At 46.0% G+C, this 17,267-nt stretch overlaps 1 protein-coding gene across 1 annotated transcript; it reads right to left on the reverse strand.

The window, feature by feature from the left end:
• Positions 1-435: 435 nt before the first annotated feature.
• Positions 436-15,636, reverse strand: Igsf1 (immunoglobulin superfamily member 1). The gene is made up of 20 exons (XM_038316765.1): positions 15,526-15,636; positions 13,070-13,192; positions 12,895-12,921; positions 12,246-12,527; positions 11,664-11,951; positions 9,551-9,835; positions 9,023-9,316; positions 8,239-8,490; positions 7,804-7,924; positions 5,805-5,875; positions 5,679-5,711; positions 5,016-5,306; positions 4,531-4,809; positions 3,666-3,947; positions 2,607-2,894; positions 2,137-2,424; positions 1,712-1,999; positions 1,304-1,582; positions 788-911; positions 436-636 (listed from the first exon to the last, which is right to left on the reverse strand). Exons 2-20 carry the CDS (start codon positions 13,107-13,109, stop codon positions 501-503), a joined length of 3,948 nt encoding a protein of 1,315 aa, XP_038172693.1. The 5' UTR covers positions 13,110-13,192; positions 15,526-15,636; the 3' UTR covers positions 436-500.
• Between the last annotated feature and the right edge of the window lie 1,631 nt (positions 15,637-17,267).

Genomic DNA, 17,267 nt, shown 5'->3' on the forward strand with positions numbered 1-17,267 from the left:
ACATTGTCATTCAGGGATAGGATGGAGGGGCAGAAGAACACCACGTTCAGTGTCCATATTTAAAATTAAGTTGCGAGGTGGTATTTGGGAGACCTCCCATCCTCCTCCACCACCATGAAATCCATGAGCTGCTCCTCACAGGAAAAGGAGTTCTCTTATCATTTCTGGTAAGTCATGAGTAGGAAACAGAACAAAAGAAGACCACTACCATGGGTTTTTTTTTTTTTTTGCAGTTAAATAGTGAATACTCTCTTTATTCAGAAGAATATGTTTTGAGTAGGATTCCATGCACCAGTAACACAGTCCAGTGAGGAGTTTGGGGGTAGAGGAAACAGCTTGACCGAGTAGAGCTTGCCACTCCAAGACTCCTCTTGACCCTATTCAGGTGGTTAGAGGTCAAGAATCAGCAAATGCTGCTGCATTCCAGGGGAACCACGTTGGATTTCCAGGTCTCTACAGGGAAAAGAAAGGAGAGGAAAGCTCTTGTAAAGGGTGGGTAATTATATTGGGACTGTCAGTTCCACGGAGATTTCCGGAGTGGCAGATGAAGGAGAATTGGCGGTGGTGCCTGCTTCTCCTTCTTGGTTACACTCTTCAAGGACTACGGTCTGGTCTCTTCCATCTGTCTCAGAGCCCCTATGGAAAGAAAACAGACAGAAAACTAATGGGAGAGGACCGCTTCTGGAAACAGATAGGAGGGTAGAGCTCAGATGCCAAAAAAGTAACTGGATCATGGATTTTTCCAGCAGCACTCCATTTCTGGAATTGAGCTGTGATGAGTGTTTACCTAGTTCGAAGTCGAGGCCACTTCTTCCACTCTACGGCTAGCACTATCCCCAAGGCTACCACAACCACCACAATCAGGGTGCTTCGGACAATGTTACCCACGGTGCACTCTTGAGCAACAGGCCCTGTGGTATATAAATAAACAGAATCAGAACTTAGCACATCAACATTCCTTTTAATACTATGTTTTTCTCTCACTCTTACCTCTTCAGAGTCACTATACAAGCCAAGGACTGAGAGGTTGGAGGGCTGATCAGTCCAGGCGCATATGCTGAGACACACAGACCTCCTTTCTGGCAGACAGGGAGGCCTTAGATGCATCTATGCTAAATGTCTGAGTATACCTGAAGGCCTACCTCTGCCTCATCTTTACAAGAGCTATGATGTATTTGAGGGCTCCAATTCCATACACTTCCCATCTCCTAATTTGACCTATCTCTGTGGGGGCTGTCCTTGAGATCTCAGGAATGTCATAGCAGGAACTTGCTTGGGGGGGGGGGTGGGATAATCCACTCACCTGCTGCTCCAACCAGCTCCAGGGCATCACTGGGCTCTGACCAGATGTCGGGGTAGGCCTGCAGACGGTAGCTGCAGCTGTAGTTTCCAATGCCTTTCCCTTCCAGGTTGTTGATGACAAAGTCCCCATCCTCGGAGAACTGTTGGGGGGCTTCTTCTCCATCATGCTCCAGCACAAATTCAACTCCTGGTAGGGGTCCTCGGCACTGAAGGGTAATGTCCTTCCCTAGTTTAAACACAGTGCTGGGCCAGGCTGACAGAGAGGGCTTAGGGGGCTTATCTGCAAGCAAAACAAGAGCACGGAGTCAAAAGAAGTGGCCCCAAACCCAGCCATCTCTAGTATTACTCTTAAGTCTTAAAGGCCTAAAATCTCCAAAATCTAAATGCTTACTGGGTTTCAGGACCTTACCGGTTACCCAGATCTCTAGAGAGTTGCTATGGTTTGAAGCCGCAAGGGGAGCAGAATCCAGATAATAAACACAGCTGTAGACACCAGAATCTTGATCCCTCACCACTGGCATCCAGAAGTCAGCTCTGTACCCACTTGGCCTCTGCTGCTCTAACGGTTGTTGCTTCCCCTCTTTCAAAAGGACAAACGTTGAATCTGGCAGCTCCCCTTGACATTGAAGAGTCATGTTTTCTCCAGGGGCTACCATGGGGCCTGGTTGAACTAACAGGCTGGGTTTAGGGAGTAAACCTATAAGAAATTAACAGCTGGTCAGAGAGAAGCCATTTTAGAGTGCATTTTTCCCTGACATCCCCTAGTCTCCCATGAACCAGTCAATCTGATCCTTTTTACACTACAATACCCAGTCCACAGTCTAATGCCCTTACCTGTGACCATGAGTTCCAGCGTGTTGCTAGGCTGTATCTTGATAGAGCTAATCCAGTCAGGGTGGTAACAGCAGCTGTAACGACCTATGCTTGCACCAGATATATTGGTGATAGGGAATGCTCCTTCATTGCTGGTGGACCCCCAAAGCTGCATTGAAGTGGCTTTTCCTTCTTTGTGCAAAATGTACCCAACTCCACGGACTGGTCCTTGGCACAAAAGTGTAACATTTTGTCCCATAGTAACCACAGAACTAGGCTCAGCAGACAACCATGGTCTGGGGAATGTATCTAGAAAGAACAAAGAAGAATAAGGTCTAAGTATCCATGCAACCTTGCTACCCCCACACCAAGGTAGTTGATTTTCCTTGAATCCCTTCCATATTTTGGGCAAGCCCTTCTAAAAGAGAATAATCCTCTTAGTTCCTACTCTAACTGATCCTATCCCAACCCCGTTTTTTGTCTGTCCTTACCAGTCACCCAGATCATAAGGGGTATACTAGGGTATGAGCCCCTGTTGGACATGGTTGTCTCATAGTAGATACAGCTGTAGTTCCCAGAGTCCTCTGCTCCAACGGTTTGGAGGAGGAAGTCAACTGAGGTCCCCGAAGCACTCTGGAACTGTATGGGAGCATGGTTCCCCTCCTGTAAGAGGGCAAACCTCATGGCCTGGAAAATTCCTTGGCAGCGCAATGTCACATTCTTCCCAGGAAGTACGACAGGGCCAGGTTGTGCCAAGAGAGTAGGTTTGGGGTAGAATTCTAAAAGGAAAGAGATCATAATATAAGAAAAAACTGTGCCCCACATTCTGCAAATAGCCTTTATAATGTTGTTAAGGTAGATGATGTATGTTTGTTGTAGAAAATTAGAGAATGCAATAAAAAACTAATGAAGAAAACGTAATTTTCTAAGCTCAAATATAACTATTTTTCCACTTATATTTTAGCACATAACTATGTCCTTGGAGCTGAGACTATTTATGTAACTGAGACCCCTCTGTACTCAGAGTTGGAGAGTGGGGTATGTTTATATTGCAAACGCTTTCCTATGGTGTTAAACACCCTTTGAAACAATCATTTATAATGGCTGTCTAACAAGCAACTGGCATTTCAAGGTTTTCTCCTATTCTCTGAGGGTCATCCAGCCCACCAATCTCTGACAACTCAGTTCAGGAAAAAAGCAGATATTGAACTCAAAGTTGAAGGCCAAGCCTAAGCGGGTGACATGAGCTTGGTTCTTGCATTGGCCACCCCTATCTACCTCACTTCTCTCTTCAGAGGCAAATTTCTATGCCCCCCCTCCCCCTCCCCACTCCTTTGTCTTTTCTTCTTGCGATGGTCACATGAGCAGCTGTCCTCTGTGGACAGTTCATCTTGTGCTGAGCATTAAATCGCAAGCACATTCTCTCTGACCTTTGGAGAGCACATTTCTTCCCCTCGCACTAGCAGTCCCTCCAATCACTCTCCTGGGGTCAATGCTATCTCAACCAAGACTCCCCCCCCCCCCCCCCCCCCCCCCCGCTCGCTCCTAACCTGTCACAATGAGCTCCACTGGGTCACTGGGCTCTGACCAGATGGAAAAGTCATAATAACGGCAGCTGTAGTTCCCTCCATCACCAATGCCCACTGAAATGATCAGAAAGTGAGCTGCACTAGACCCAGGCTGGACTGGGTCGCTGGATGCAATTTCAGTATCATCCTTGTAAAGAATAAAGCTCATGTGCTCATGAGAGGTGGAACAATTGAAAGTCACTCGGGCACCAGGAGCGACCACAGGGCTGGCCCATGCCTTGAAGAAAGGCTTGGGGTATGTTTCTAGAAGAGAAAAGGAAAACATTACACAAACCAAATCAAGAAAACAGAAAAGAAATACAGCGAATGTTGGTTTGGGGAGGCTGACCTCTATATGCATTTTCATAAATAGATACATCAAGGTCTTTGTTTTTACAGACATCCCCCATCCAGTCCTGCTTTGCCTCTAGAGGAATCTGAATCCTCACAGTCACTGAAACAGGCAAGGGGGGCGATGGAAGGGGTAAACTTTCCTTGGGACTCTATTGGCTAGTTCTCTGAGTCTCAGTGTGCCCAACCGGATAAGAGAAGGAATAGTAGGTATTTCACCTCTCTTCAAGATTTCCTCTATAGGTAAATGAGGTAATCAATGGGAAAATAATCAGAAAAATTAAATCATCCTCCACAAACCCAAGCTATTAATAACAATTATGGCTATTAATATCGTGCAGCCAGATGCCCTCCCTGGCACTCCCAGCGCCACGCCTGCCTGGCCCTAAGATTGGACACAGGCTCCTAGTACCAGCAGCGAAGTTTGTCCTGGAGATCCCAGTGTCCCACAGACACTTTCCGCCCCTCCTCCCTCACACACCTCTTTCATCTCTACCTTTTATGACAAGCTCCAGGGGCTCACTGGGCTCAGACCACTTGAAGGGCTGCATTTCGGTGTGTGTGCGGCAGCTGTAATTGCCCTGGTCTTTATACTCCATTCTTTGAATTGTAAAGAAGGCTTCTCTTCCAACAGCACCAAGTTGCTGGACAGGTTCCTGCTCTCCCTTCTTAAACAGAGCAAACCCTAAACCCTCCAGCCATCCTTTGCACCGGATCTGCAGTTCCTGGCCCCGGACTGGGAGGGAAGCCGAAATGACAGGTTTGGGAAGGATGTCTAGAAAATGGGATGGCAAGGGAATCAAAAGTTTGGAAGTGTCTAAGGTGGGAAGCTCAGAGTTACTTTCTCTACAAAGAACGAAATGCATCCTAACTAATTCTGAGTTCCCAAATTGGTCTCCTCTCACTCTTTTCCTCGCCCCTCCCCCATTCTCTCCTCCCAGCTGCACAGAGGTCCCAGGAGGATTCTCTGCCTTCCCTTACCTGTTCCTACTAGTTCAAGTGCTTCACTAGGCTCCGACACAGCCATCTCCTCCCATGAATGGCAATGGTAACTCCCGGTGTGACTGTGGGTCAGGGCGCCAAGGGGGAAGGCAGCCCGGACCTGCTCCGAGGCCGGGCGAGTTGCAATCCACCCGGTCCCGTCCTTCAGTAACACAAACTCCTTAGTTGAGCCAGAAGGGCTTCTGCACCAAATAGTCAAGTTCATCCACGGGGCCTGAGGGAAGTTCGTCTCTGCCCACAGTTCCGGCTTGGGAGTTGGCATGATTATTTCTAGAAACAGCAGAGTTAATGAAGCCATCCTACTGGCATTCCCCTTCTCTTGAAGCCCCTACCCAGATTCCCCCTCCCCTTCAAACAAAATCTTTTCTTTCCTAGCTTGCTTCTTTCTTCAGGTGCTGGGGGAAGGGGAAGCTGATGTCTCAGCTGAACCTCACAAAAATGCAGGAGCCTGAAGGAAATTTCACAGGCAGGAAAACAGAGTTGGAGGCTGAGTTGTGCCAGTAGCTTTAACAAGTGCCCCTTCCTGGCCCTTCCCTCCCAACTAGTCACTCCCTGGGTACTGACACTGACACTCTGTAGTTATTTCGGATCCCCAGAAAGGAATGTCCCAGTCTGGAGCAGGAAAAAAAAAAAAAAACTCACCAATCTCTTCTGCCAGTGCCCCTTTGCACAGTCCTGCAAAAGAAGCCCTTGTCAGGCTCTGCCCCCTCCTCACCAAGACTGCCCCCAGTCTGCTGCCAGGCCCCTGGCCCAACACTTTGTACTCACCACAGCAAAGAAGACCCATGAATATGAAGAGCATAGCGACCCCTTGAGCTGTTCCCAACAACCAGATTTCTCTAGTGAGACCAGAAAAGAGATGAGAGGAGTTGCTGGGATTAGGGGGAGGGCGGAGAAAAGGGGGCGGCAATTTATGTCATTGGCTTATTCAGTACCCAATAGGGACGGGGTATGGCCAGGATATAATCTTTTCTGACACTGATGACTTCTCTTTTTGAGAGCCCAACCACCTACGAACCCCTTGCACTTTCATAGCTTACATGCCCCTCATCCCTGCCCCTCCCCCAGGAGATTTTTTTCCCATGACCTCTGATTAGGTTGTTGCAGCGAATGATATGTCAGATGGGGAAATGCTTTTGTATCTCTAGTTCTTGAAACCCCTGGAGCTCAGCAGCTCTGGGTGGTTGGGGGTGGGGGTGGAAAGAGCAACCTTGAGTGTTTCTCAGTCATCAAGTTTAAGTTTGGAAGCAGTTGTTCCTATGGCAGGACTGGTCTTCAGACTGACCTGCCTCACCTGCCTTTGTTAGGGCAGGGTTGCCTAGGCAGTCTTGCTGAATTACCAGAAGAATCAGCACTGCCTGCCAGTGCTGAGCTAAGCCTGTCAGAGAGTGGGATCTCTCTCCCACTACCTCGATTGCGATTACAAATGTGTAGCGCCATTGTTGAGCTCTGCCTCCTGTACAATTAGGAGGATAAAAACCAACATTCAATCGACTGCTTTTCCTTAGGAAACAGTGACCGTCCTCAGCCTTTTCCTAGTCAGGAAAACAATTTTTCAAGCTGCTTTCTATGAAATCTGTGTTCTGATCTTATTCTTTGATGCAATTGTCTTGGAGTAGGATAGAACACATGAAGATGTGTGTGTGTGTGTGTGTGTGTGTGTGTGTGTGTGTGTGTGTGTGTAAAAATCCTGCTAGGAGGTTAGCCTAGAGCACATGGAACTTAGGGTAGAATCTATAGAATTGTACAATTTGACCTCACTGAAACTGTTTGAAAACTCCAATGGTGTTTTTTTTTTTTAATTTTTGTTTTGTTTTGTTTTCTAGAAACCATAAGTGGCTATCCACTTGCTTCCCTGACAGTCTCTCCCTCAGATCTCAGCGGAAAACACAGACACACATAGGCATAGTGATCATCCGTTGTGTATTAAATTTCTCAGACTCACAAAAGTGGAAGAAGGGTACACCCAGAAGTAAAGGACGGAGGGAAGTGGGCAAAACATTCAGGTGGTAAGGCCTCTATTGGTCAAGATCTATCATTTCTCTTTTCATTACCAACTGGAATAGCCTTAGAAACTCATGGAGATTAAGGAGAGAGATCATGGTCCAAAGGACACTGGGGAATCAAATGGCAGGAAGATCTATTGGGCTGTTTTCAGGTCAGAGGAAAGAGTCCAATTCTGAGGTTCCATCTGTTGTCTTACCAAATGCCTATCCAGGCTAAAACTATATTCTAAGAATACTCTGCACAGACAATAGGAGTCTAGAGTAACAGAAAAAGTGGTTTCTAAAGAACCTAGTATGAGCCCAAATATTCACCCTAGCCATTGAAGGTTGAAGGGGGCGGTAAAGTGGACAAAATAAGATGGGAATTGGATAACCTGAAGAGAGAAGAACACAGATTCTTACAAGAATGTATGTTCACACCATATCGGTGGGAAGACATCTATGATGTCTCATGGACAGAGTTGTTTAAGAGGAGATTTGGGCACTGTAAGAGGTATAGAGGTCAGGGAGCATGCTTCTGATTATTTCTGTAGCCTCTGAAAGCTATACTTGACTCCACTTTGTGGTTTGGGAAATAAGCTGTGAAATGGAAGAGAAAAAGATGGAAAGAGACTATCTTGACCAGTAAGCCTAGAGGCTGAAAAGAAACCTAAGTGTTCGTCCCTGTGACTTATTGCAACTGGGTAGTGGCCCATTCTGGAGACTAGGAGAGCATGGAATCAGCTAGCTTAGGAAACAACACACAGGGAAAAGACAGTTACCTGAATCTCAATCTCCGACATCTCAACTGTATCCATAGCACTAGCAACAGCAAGGAGATAAGCTGGACAAATAGGGATATCCTGAACACTTCATTCATAATGGAATTCCAGGTGAGGAAGCCTGTGACCAGAGAAGACCAGAAGCAAAAGCCATGTTGGGGATAAGGGCAGCCAAATCAATTCATGGTGGGGGAAGGGTGCTGGTTACTGAGAAAGCTCCTATTTAGAAGCTTGAGCTAGATGTGCCCTTCCTTTCCATGGAGCCTTCAGAATATTCTGCTTGCTACTTGGAATTATTGTAGAATACCCAAGGGAAGTATGCCTAGACTCCTGGGTCCTGACTCATGCCCTCACTCCCCTTCCCGTATATTTCTGGGCACTACTTTAGGATTCCAGGATATGGGAAGATACTCCTATGAGCAGTTACCCTCTCACCTGTTGGTCTCGCCGACTTCAGAGGTTTGCCGTGATGTGACCAGATGTCGGGGTGTGACTGAATAAAATAGCTGCAACTGTAGGTACCTGTGCCTTGCCCTTCAATCTTAGTGACAATGAAGTCTTCGTCTACTGAGAATTTTTGGAATGTTGTTTTTTCTTCCCATTCCAGAGCAAATTCGAGTACTGGATGAGATACTCGGCACTGAAAGGTGATTGTCTTTCCCATTTTGAAAACAGAACTGGGCCAAGCTGAAAGGGAGGTTTTGGGGGGCTTATGTGAAACCAATCCAGAGACCACAGTTAGAAGCGACATTGAGCTCAGCACCCTTTCTCCTGCCAAATGTTTTTCATCTCCCCATTTGGGCTTCTGTGTGTGTGTGTGTGTTTTTTTTTTTTTTTTTCACTAACATTTGATTAGTGACTCCAAGCCTTGAGTGTTTGGAGTTCTTCCCCCTCTCCTTGGTTCTCTAAACACTACTGGTTCCTACTCTCAACCAGGAAGACCTTCTACCTGTAAGATTTCCCTGGCTTGAAGAAAAGTATTTTTTTTCATGAGTCACAGTTGGGATGGGTAGTGCTGAGAGGTAAGGCTTCAGGTGAATCCTGGGAGGGAAGGTCCCTAGAGGATGTAAAAGTCCTACACCACTCTCCTAGTGTTTTCTTTTTAGCTCATAGCTCTAGGACAGTGCAAGAGACATTAGGACCACCATAGAGCACAGTAAAAGCAAACGATAAAAGCAAACAGATGACAATAACATTAAAGCCAGTTGGGATCACTTGCCTACAACCATCAGCTCCACAGTATTGTATGTTTCCATCTTAATGGACGTCTTCCAGTTTAGGAAATACTGGCAGCTATAGATGCCAGCATCCTTGGAGGTCACATTCTTGAGTAAGAATGAACTGTTGCCATCGTTGCTGGTGCCATCCAGAAACTGAAGGGGTCTTTCTTCTCCCTTCTTATAGAGGGCAAGCCCCACTCCATCCATCAGTCCTTGACAGTTCAGGCTTACGTTTTGACCCATTTGAATCACAGGACTGGGTTGAACAAGTAGCCAGGTCTTGGGAAAAGTGTCTAGGACGAGACCCAAAATACAAATAGCCAATAGTAGAACTTTCCCCTCTTTCCAATACTTAGGGCTAGTTTCCTCCTCTGTCTTCTAGTTTGCACTTTTCAAATCCCCCACTAAACTGAAGAAATTCTGCCTCCCCCTCCCACTATTAGTCCTGACCCAATGACTAGGTACAAGGGGGTAGAGGGAATCAGACAAAGCTTTGTGACCTGGTCCATAGCATACCCCTGTCTTACCAGTCACCCAAACTTTCAGGATATCACTAAACAGTGAGCCTCTGTAGGACGCATCATAGTAAAGACAGAGGTAATGCCCTGTATCCTGGGTCTTCAGAGACTTGAAGTAGAAATACGCCTCATTTTTTACTGGCTTCTTGTAGTAAGAATATTTCTTCAAGCCTTCCAACCTCAATAAAACAAACGTCATTCCATATATTGGCCCTTGGCACCTGAGACTCAGGCTTTCTCCAGGTGCCAGGATGGGCCCAGGATGGGCTGTCAGAGTTGGTTTGGGGTAGAGACCTAGAAAGGGAAGAGACCTTTAAGTTACAGTTTGGCCAATGCTTCCCTGGTCTATTTTTATTCTCCTAGTTTCTTTGAACAAATTGGTAATTGGAATGTAACCCTCCCTCCTTCTCTTTTCTTAGATGCCTCCTTGCATATGTAATCAAGGTTAAGTTACTGATAGTCTTTCCCTCTCTTCTGACTCTATTAGCTCCACTTTGAGCTCAGCCAGGTACAGGTGCTTGCCTCAGGGGGCTGTCTACATTCATAATGCCCTATATCTTCAGGTCTCAGAAATGACAAGTATAGTTCTTCCCACAGCCAGAAAATCCACACCTCTAAAAATGACTTTGATTCCATCATGTAAAGCAAAACTTTCCCTGAAATATTAATGAGAACATCTGAACACATTAATCTCACCTTAAACCCTTACCTCCAACACTCAAAACATGCAGCTGGAGGAGGCCAATAGGGGGATTGGGGGCAATAACTCAGTAAGCCAGTGAGATCTGGTAAAGGGGCGCACCCTCATTTCCATGGACTGTTTTTACTAAAGCAGTTTGTAGTATTAAACTTCAGCTCTACAAGACTCCATCTTATCCCCCCCTCAAATCCCGGGCACACCAATTCATCCACTATGGAAGGATTATCCCTGTCATATACTCATGGAAACGTTTCAGATGTGTCATGAATCATGCCAGTCTAGGTGTATTGAGTGTAAAGAATATTAAGTCCCTGCCAGAATAACACTAACAGACAAGTGGAAAATACTGGTGAACACGAATTGCAGAAGTTTGTGTTTGTGGGATCTACACTGAATGGGTATATGTACAACAGGCATCGATATACACCAATTAAACAGTCCTTTGGACTTTGATCCTCAAGAAAAAGCTATATTAATAGAATTATTATCTACCATTTATTGAGAACTTATATGCCAGGCACTGTACATGTTATTTAGCTAAATCCTCACAACAACCCTGTGAGGTAGGCATTATTCTTATACCAAATTTGTAGATTATTAAATTGAAGCACAGAGTGGCATTATACAATAGATTGGACAGATACTGTTATCCTGTGACAGAATGGAGAAAACCAAAGCACAGAGAAGTGGCAGGACTTGCTCGACATCACAGAGGGAAGCAGTGTCACAGGTGGTACTAGCAATCCGGGTACTTTCTCTAGCATCACAATTTCCCTAGATCTATGTTGCCTGAGTGGGAATTACATAAATATAGACAATTGCATCTGGAATCATCCAGGGCATGGGGTAGAGGAGTTGAAGCTGGAGTGTGTGGCTGGAGGAGTTGTCTTCTGTGTTTAGAGCTTGGTACTGCCTTTACTGGCTCTATTGATGTGGGACAAAGTAATCTTTCAAGTCATTTCTAAAGTATAAAATGTCACTTTCTTTGTCATCTGTTTAATTTGCATCAAGGAGAACAGTGATTCATTATATTTCACACAGTTAAATGTAATAATCACAAATGACAAACTTTTAAGGAATCAATTTCAAGACTATACTAGCAATGCCTGGCACATATTAGGTGCTCAATAAATATTGGATGAATGAGTGAATGAATGCTAATCCACAAGTAAAGGACAATAAGCCTGTGATAAGATGAAGCTACTGAATAGCTGGCTAGGCTCACAAACAGGCCAAAGGGTTATCAGCTTTAAAGCACATGTGATTCTAAGTTGGAGCTCAGGAAAATGCCAAATGACTATCTCATCAACCTTGCAGGGCCTAGAAACTGGCTCAGGTAAGTAATTTCAAAATCTTTTGCTCAACCAGCCATGATCCCTGGGATAATAATTGTCAGATACCAGCAGCCATGGCCACACCCACCTGCCACCACCAACTTCAGGGGGTTGCTGGGCTCTGACCACAGAGTGGGGAGCATCTGGACGTGAGTGCGGAAGATGTAAACCCCATCATTCTCAGGTGCCAAGTTGTCAATGGAGAATATGGCCATTGTCCCAGTTGGGACTTGGTCATCTACGGGCTCTGTGTGTCCCTCTTTAAACAGCATAAATACCAAATCCTGAAGCCATCCATTGCAGAGGACGTTAACATTGCATCCAGGAAGAGGAGGCGTCTCTGCCTGGATCCAGAAGATGGGTTTAGGAAGTTGGTCTGTAAGGAAAGAATGAGCTGATATGAGTTAGAACAAGGAGACTGCTGCCTTGACTGCACGACAGGAGACTTTGAATGTAGAGGAGCCTTCCTCAGACAAGCCTTCAGTGCCCCACCCTTCCAGAGTTGCATCCTCTCTGTGCATTGTCTGACCCCAAGTAGGCACTTGGTGCTCTCTGTGGAGTACACACATGCATGAATTTGAAATAACTTCAACAAACCCCTTTCTAGGATGACAATTTGGGGTCCCACATGTGGGAAAGTCTTCTTGAGCATCAAGCTTTGCCATCTCACCTGGTGATTCCAACTCTAGAATCTTACTGGGCTTTGACCAGCCTTTCTCCTTCCAGTAGCTGCATCGATAAACACCTATAGTAGACTCAGTAAGGGCCCCTATGAAGAATGACACTTGGAAGGTCTTGTAAGGAGGACGAATCCAGGTAATCTGTGTGTTATCTTTCATCAGCAGGAACTTGCTGGACACCCGAAAGGGGCTTCTGCATTGAAGTGTCATGTTCTTCCAGGGGGCATGGGGGTGGTTGGATTCCATCCACAGCTCTGGTTCAGGCTCCACTGCTGTTATTCCCCCAAATCACAAAGACAGCAGCAGTCAGCCTTCTCCCTCCCTCCCACAAAGTGCCCCACAGCATGCCTGAAAACTGTCTCTAACCCACCCAGATTCTGCCTTTTGCCTTCCTGTGGGAGTGGGAGTATCTGTTCATATAAGGGTTTGGGACAGAGATGCTAGGGCATTTGTTCAAAGGATCCAAATAAGCAGGGGAATAAGATTCCTTCTAATGAGAAATAAAGAGCTTCATAGTTCTTGGGAAAGTAAGTCATGATGGAAGAGGCTCTGATTTCCAAGCAGCCCAACCTTACTTGGGTATCTCAAGGCCATGCAGACAGGCCAGCTCTTTCTAGTCTCAGGCAGAAAGGCACTTACCCATTGAGGCCATACCCAGACTGAGCCCTGGAAAGAGAAAATGGTAAAGGGAAGACTCTGTTCTTCATGCTGCCCTCTCCAACCGCAAGAATCTCCCCCACCTCCCACCAGGAGCCTGCTCACAAGAGCTTCTCTTTACAGAGCCACTTGCCTCTCACCCCTTCCTTGTACTTACAAACGCAACCGAGCAATAGATTGAAGGTCCGGAGCATCATTTCCTGTTCAGGGCTGTGGGGCCTCTGGTGCAAGATGTGTACTCTGAGTCTTGAAGGCTTTGCTTCTTAAAAGATAGTAGGATCTAAAAGAAGAAATTGTCTTGCTCAGGGATGAGTTCTACTCTTTCAGGTCGAGGGGGGATCATTGCATTGCTCTTGACAACCTTCCTTTCGCCTGGTTCACAGGAGCCTAGCTTGTGAATAAGGCCACTTGTCGCTTTCCTTGCCTTGATCCTTTTCCTCACTTCCCCATTTCTCCACTCAAGATCTGTTCCTGGGGTCCACGATGTTGTTTTTGCTGAAATGTTTATTTGTCCCTGAGATTTTAAAGGCACAGAAGATGCCCTTAACCAAGTCTGAAGAAACCCTCCTGAGTGGGGAAGGTGGAACAGGCGAAGACTCACCTTTTAGATCCTTTGATCAGATATCTGCCTGCATGTGCATGCACGCAAGTGTACACGAGAGTGTGCGCACCTGTGCACGCGCGCGCACACACACAGCTGAATCTTCCGACAGCTTAATAAAGAAGGAATTGCCGCTGACCCCATTTTGTTGCTGAGGCAAATGGAATTTAGAAAGGATACATAATTTACTAAAAGTCAAAATGTTAAATCAAAAATTAAAGTTTATGTTTAACGCCAAGGTTGACACTCAGTGTCCAGAGGCAGCACGTTCCCTCACCCCCCATCTTCATCTTCCATCATTGCGCTCCATGTCATCACAAAGATTGCTTCCTCTAAGGAGTGCTTCTGATACACTCTTGTCACTTAACCCCAAAGCTTAATACCCTATTTTGAGTCCTTTAATCCAGCTGCCTCCGCAAAGTAGTTAACACAAATGTAAACTATCCCGCTTTAGAGTTTGCCCTTAGCATCTAAGTGGCTTGTTCACTACCTCTGAAGAAAATGGGGTTGTTTGAATTTTAATGATCACAAAGAGGTCTTTTCGTTTCCCCAGAAGTCACTACCAACCACAGGTACTCCGTATACATGAGGTGGATCTTCTCCCCTCTCGCTGCAAAGTAACCTTTTGCCAAGGCAAGATGTGTTCTCACAGCACAAACTCAGGCAAATTCCCTATGAAATCTGTACTCATAGAAGGAACTCCTGCTTTACCTCTGCTGTTTGGCCTTAGCTCCTCAGAGTGAGGTATAGGTAGCTTCCACAAGAGAGAAAAAGCATGACTTTGTTTCTGTAAACTTACCGTAGACTGATAGCCTCTAACATGGTCTAGCACTAACAGTGTACAAAATGGAGGAGCAGAAAGATACATTTTCAAAACACCCGGGAGATAGACATCAAGTTCACACTGAGAGAGTCAAGTCGGGCCCTGTTTTTCATTTACTTGTGTTGAAGGATACTTAATTTACCGGCTCTGAACTTTTCTTATGTTAAGTGGGGGAATAATATGTACCTAACATTGTTGTTTTGGATTACAGAAAACCTATGTACAGTGCCAGGCATGTGGTTTACATTTCATGTAAACAGGTGTATTTCGTCCCATTTTTTTTAAAAGAGGGGTATATATTTGGCATAGGACCCTAATGAGACTCTTCTCATCTCAATTCCTAGAACCTCCTTTCCCCAATTTTCGCAGCGCCAGACCAACTTGGATACCACCCTGTTGCACTGTTTCCCCTTGGGGCACTCGGCCAGGATCTAGTTGGGGGAAGCTCGGTTCTTTGCCAAGGCAACCTGGGATGGCACCCAGGAAATGCCATCTGAGAATCCAGCCTTACCGCATGGACATCAGGGCCTTTCCTCCTGGTATCTGGAGTGAGTCAGAAAAGCTGAATTTCTCAGCATGGCTGACCACTCCTCAATCAGTTGTGGATTTTTAAAAAAATAGGTACCGTATCACTTTAGCCAAGATGAAGAATCTTATGCCCAGGGAACTTGGGAACAACCCCGAGGTTCAAAATTGGCCACGCCCATTTTGCCCTTTCACCCCACCCCCAACTTAGGCAGTTGAGGCTGTTTTTTAATGATTTCCTCGTACTCTATCCCATTCACTTTCCCCACCATTAGGCATCCCCGCAGTGTTTTCGAGAGTGATAGATCCAAAATATCTAATGGCTAGCCCCCTTCATAGCTTTAAAGGCTCCAGAAATCAAACGGTTTGGGCTCCGCGGCGTGCTGGGTACAAGCTTTGCTTAGGGTTTGGAGGGAAGACTGAGAAAGGAAAGAGGATACATCCACATTGCCCAGAGGTTCTCATCGAGGCGGGGCTGGGATCGGGGGAGAGAAGGAGAAAGGCAGGGATGAGGGATGAAGCGGGTGGAAGGGAAGACTGGGGAGCAATTTGATTTACGGCAATTAATCACATCAGGGGGACTCTTTCGGGGTTTTGTTTAGGATTTTGTGGCCAGTAATTAATCTTCAGCCACTGGACTATGCGCTCATTTGCAGGTACTTACGGTAGTTGAAGGCCTGCTCCGAGGTTGGAGATTCTCCAGAGAGCTCCTCCAGACGCAGCGAACTGCTGGGCTTGGGAAGAGCTGCCTAAGGACTGCCTCTCCGGCCGCGAGCCCCGCCTCCCTCTCTCCCCCTCCCTCCCGCCATCACGCCCCAGTCTCCTCCCCTCCTTCGCCAGGCTCACAAGCCCACCTACACCAACTCTGCCTAGCACCTGCAGTCCTCTGACGACCAGGATTGGAAAGCCCCTCCCAGCTCCCCGCCTCTCTCCCTACTCCCTGCAGAGGTTGCCCAAGCTGGAGGAGTCAGGCCCCTGCCCACTGCCTGTCGCTCAGAGCTTCTTCTGGTCACTGTATCCTGGAGCGGAGAGGGCCAGCTCCCAAGACAGCTGAAGCTGTAGATCCACCTCACCAGCTCCCCAGTGCTTTTTAAAGCGATCTCGGATCTCCCTCTGCTCCTTAAACGTCTTCACACATGCATAAATGTCTACACAATATTTGAGACTCCTACTGTGTGCACTGTTGGCCCGTGCCCTGGGTATTTCTAACCTTCACAGCGATAATTTCACTCTCGATATTACTGACGAGGAAACTGGCGCTTTCGGAGACAATCTTCAAAGTCCAGTTTGGGAGAATCGCCCAGGCTTTACAGACATGCACTTTCAGATTTTATTCAGGTTCTACATTTAGAAGCTGTGTGAGTGATCCCAAGCAACTAAGTTAATTTCTCCGAGGACCACTTTCCCCGTATTTTAAATAAAATAGCAGAGCCTGCTTTGCAGGGCTTTAATTGGTAACTCAAGTAAATCGTTGAGTAACACAAGCCTGGCACACACTAAGTTCTCAACAAGTGCTGTGTCTGTGGCCACTACCACTTCTATCACTTTTGCTAACCTGTAAATCCCTCCTTAGCTGCCTTAGGGCAATATGACTTTGAGGATATCGAGGCTTTGGGATTTTTGGTTGACTACAAAGGATTTTTCAAATTTTATTTTGTGTGTGCATGTGTAAGAGACAGAGCTGGAGCGTTACCATGCCATGACACTTGTCACAGAACATGAGTGGAGGTCGGAGGATTTCAGGGGGTCTGTCCACAGCTCCGAAATTGATGAAGCAGGGTCTCTCCTGTTGTACCCATCACTGTACAGCTTATTCCAGGCCAACTGGCATTGAAGCTTCTGGATAATTCTCTTGTCTCCCCCTCCAATCTCACTGTGGGTATAGTGGGATTACAAATTTACACAACCCGTATAGCTTTTAACGTGGGTTCTGGGGACTGAAAGTCAAGTCATTAGTCTCATGCAGAAAGAACTGAGCCACCCATGTGGCCTCATGAAGGATTTTTTTTTTAAAAAATGGTAATGTATGGGTTAGACACTAACTAAAGCTGTTGACATGTAATATGTAATGAGATTAAAGTATGGCAACCAATGGGCTCACTGAACAATCGAAAAGAAATAGCCAAAGTTTCCTTCATGTGTATCTTACTTTCATAGGATATCTTAAATTACCTAATGGAAATCAGCTTAATTCAAAAAAGAACTATGTGAAAAACAGACATGTCTTTTAATGAAGCCATTTGAACATCATTGCTTCATGAAACAGGCTATGACAGTTGCCGTTTCCTGGCATTCTTAGATCCTACTCCGCATTTCTCACTGCAGATTGTGTGGAATGATTAGCCATATAAATATAAATATGCATTTCTAGGCAAACTATCTAATCTCTCTGAGCATTATTTTTCT

The sequence above is a fragment of the Arvicola amphibius genome, chromosome X (genome assembly GCF_903992535.2).
Source record: "Arvicola amphibius chromosome X, mArvAmp1.2, whole genome shotgun sequence".
Classification (NCBI taxonomy): domain Eukaryota; kingdom Metazoa; phylum Chordata; class Mammalia; order Rodentia; family Cricetidae; genus Arvicola; species Arvicola amphibius.